Source organism: Nematolebias whitei, unplaced genomic scaffold (assembly GCF_014905685.2).
Source record: "Nematolebias whitei isolate Nwh7 unplaced genomic scaffold, NemWhi1 Nwh_scaf_8469, whole genome shotgun sequence".
In the NCBI taxonomy this organism is placed as follows: Eukaryota; Metazoa; Chordata; class Actinopteri; order Cyprinodontiformes; family Rivulidae; genus Nematolebias; species Nematolebias whitei.
Window position 1 is genome coordinate 1 of NW_023627014.1, and position 2,631 is coordinate 2,631.

Sequence of the window (2,631 nt, forward strand, 5' to 3'; positions counted from 1 at the left end):
GGTGGTGCAGCTGTTTTGACGGTTCCAAGCAGCAAGCAGAATGAAGGAGGGGAGATTATGGCAGGCTAATGGTATCATTAATAGCTGGTGAAGGTTCTCAGTCATCCAGGACATGGTCAATTAAAAAAAAGTTCAAGACAAAATCAATAAAGAATAATAAATAAAGTCCAGTTGTTTTTTTGTCTTTAAATTTTTTGAATTTGTCATTAAAGCCACGTTTACCTATTACATGATAGAATGGCATGCCATAAAATTACTACTCTGCTGCCATCAAGTGGCTGAAAGTGGCACAGCTAAAAAACAATTCAGCCAGAATCATATCTCAGCCAAAATTTGGTTTATAAATATAGAAAAAAATCCATAAATATGTCGCTTTGGTCTATAAGGCGCAGGACGTGCAGATTATGCAAAAATCTGTGACTTATAGACCAAAAAATATAGTATATTTACTGTTATAATTCTTGTACAGCAGTCCCTCGATTATCGTGGGGGTTATGTTCCACACATCCCCGCGGTGGGTGAAAAACTGCAAAGTAGGAACGTTACATTTACTTTAGTATTTATATTAGTCCCACGGACTCACTCTATTGCAGTTTTTCAAAATAAGATTGGACATGACACGCAATTGGCTGATTGATGGATGAGCCAGATGATCGGCATGGAATTTTTATTTAAAATGAGTTATTTAAAATTATTTAGCACATGTGTGCAGCCCACAGATGTGTGCTAACTTCTTCCTGCAGCTGATCTGCTGATCTCCATGCAGAGAGGAGAAGTGGGTGTGGCCAAGAGTGCAGCCGAGGCAGGGAGCTGATATCATGACATTCTGTGCTCTTTTAGAGCGTTTATAGTTTAGAAACATTGTTTAGAATATTGCAACAGTGTGGGAAGGGTTTTACACGCCTTAAAAATAAATAAATATATAAATACAAAAATAAACTACTACTTACTACTTGTACCTACTTGTAAATTCCTACTTCACAGTTTTTCAGTTATCGCACTTCAGGGTACGGAGCCCCCGTGATAAACGAGGGACTACTGTATGTATATTTTAAAGCTTTAAAAACCCTTCCCACACTCTTGCAATGTTCTAAACTTAAATTTACAGAAAGCAGCAGCTGTAAGCACTGTAGGCTTCTGGGTATGGTAGTTCTTTTGACTGGCGTTACGTTGAAGGCTTATTGAAAGAAAACTACAAATGGCAGCGCCTGTCCGAAGTATTTTTGCCCCCGTCCCATCACGTGAGTAATATTAAAGTTGACAATTGTTGAAAGTCGAACTGCGAAGTAGCGAGGGACTACTGTAATTTAGTTTTGCATGTGGTCCAAACAAGAATGCCTAAAGTTTTTTGTTTTGTGATTTAGATCACGCAGCTGAAAATTGATCACAACCCTTTTGCCAAAGGATTCAGAGATAATTACGACTCGTGAGTATTTTACCTCAAACTGTGAATATTTTCACACCGTGCGCATTTCCCACTCGTTACTATTTCTTCACTTGTTTATGCATTTATTGTTTTCCAAGGATGTACACGGCTCCAGAGGGCGACCGCCTCACCCCCTCTCCAAACGACTCCCCCCGCGCCCACCAGATCGTCCCCGGCGCCCGCTACACAATGCAGCCCCTCTTCCAGGACCAGTTCGTCAACAACCTCCAGCAGAACCGCTTCTACAACTGCGAGCGGGCCGTGCCGCAGACCAACAGCCTCCTCTCGCCTCAGACGGAGGACGGGGCGTCGCAGAGGTGGTTCGTCACCTCCGTGCAGCAGGGGGGGAGCAGCGCCGGCAACAAGCTGGATCTGGCGCCCTACGAGGGCGAGTACTCGGGCTCCCTCCTGCCGTACGGGATCAAATCCCTGTCCATGCAGACCCCTCACTCTCTCAGCTACTACCCGGACACTCCGTTCACCACCATGTCTGCAGGGTGGGGGTCCAGGGCAGCTTACCAAAGAAAAGTGCCCCCCAGCCTGCCGTGGTCCCCCCGACCCAGCCCTGCTGCTAGCTTCTCAGAGGAGTCGGGGAAAGTGAAAGCGCAGACTGAGGAGGTGCACAGCGGCGAAGCTCTGGTCAGCTCCTGGACTGAGAGCCAGACTTCAGCTCTGTCCCCCAACAAGGCAGAGGCCTTCTCTGTCGGCTGCAAGCGAAGGCGTCCGTCGGTCAACGGGCCGAGCACGGACGAGTCGTCCATCAGCAGCAAGTGTGAAGACTTGTCCTCTGCTACCAGCAGCCCCTACAGTAAAGAAGCCCCCACAAACAAAGGCATGCCTTCTTATTACTCCTTTTACACAAACCCCTGAGTTTTCATCTGCCACTGTGAATAAGAGCTACTGTTCTGCTTTTATTGTTGCGTCAACACTTTTGTTTGGGCAGAGAAAAGTATTAATTTCTTTTTGTAGTTAAAAAAAAAACAATCACAATCGGAGAGAATAAGCTTTAACATCTTGAGACGCATTTTTTTAAAGGCTGTTTTTCTGAACAATTTGTTTTAAATACCAGTTGAATTATTGTGTTTGGTGCTTAAGTTGCCTTATTTTATTTTATTTTTCAAAGCTGTGCTGTGTATGTTTCCTTGCTGCATACGTTTATGTGTCAATCTTTACAGTAAGATTACATGTTTACAGAATATTTATTA

General features: G+C 44.2%; 1 protein-coding gene across 1 annotated transcript; it reads left to right on the forward strand.

Moving 5' to 3' along the window:
* Window positions 1-1,364: 1,364 nt before the first annotated feature.
* LOC119429834 (eomesodermin homolog) lies at window positions 1,365-2,296 on the forward strand (the record flags this gene model as incomplete). Its single annotated transcript, XM_037697374.1, has 2 exons — window positions 1,365-1,426; window positions 1,525-2,296. Coding segments are annotated over 2 exons (834 nt in total), but the record flags the coding sequence as incomplete, so codon positions are not given.
* Between the last annotated feature and the right edge of the window lie 335 nt (window positions 2,297-2,631).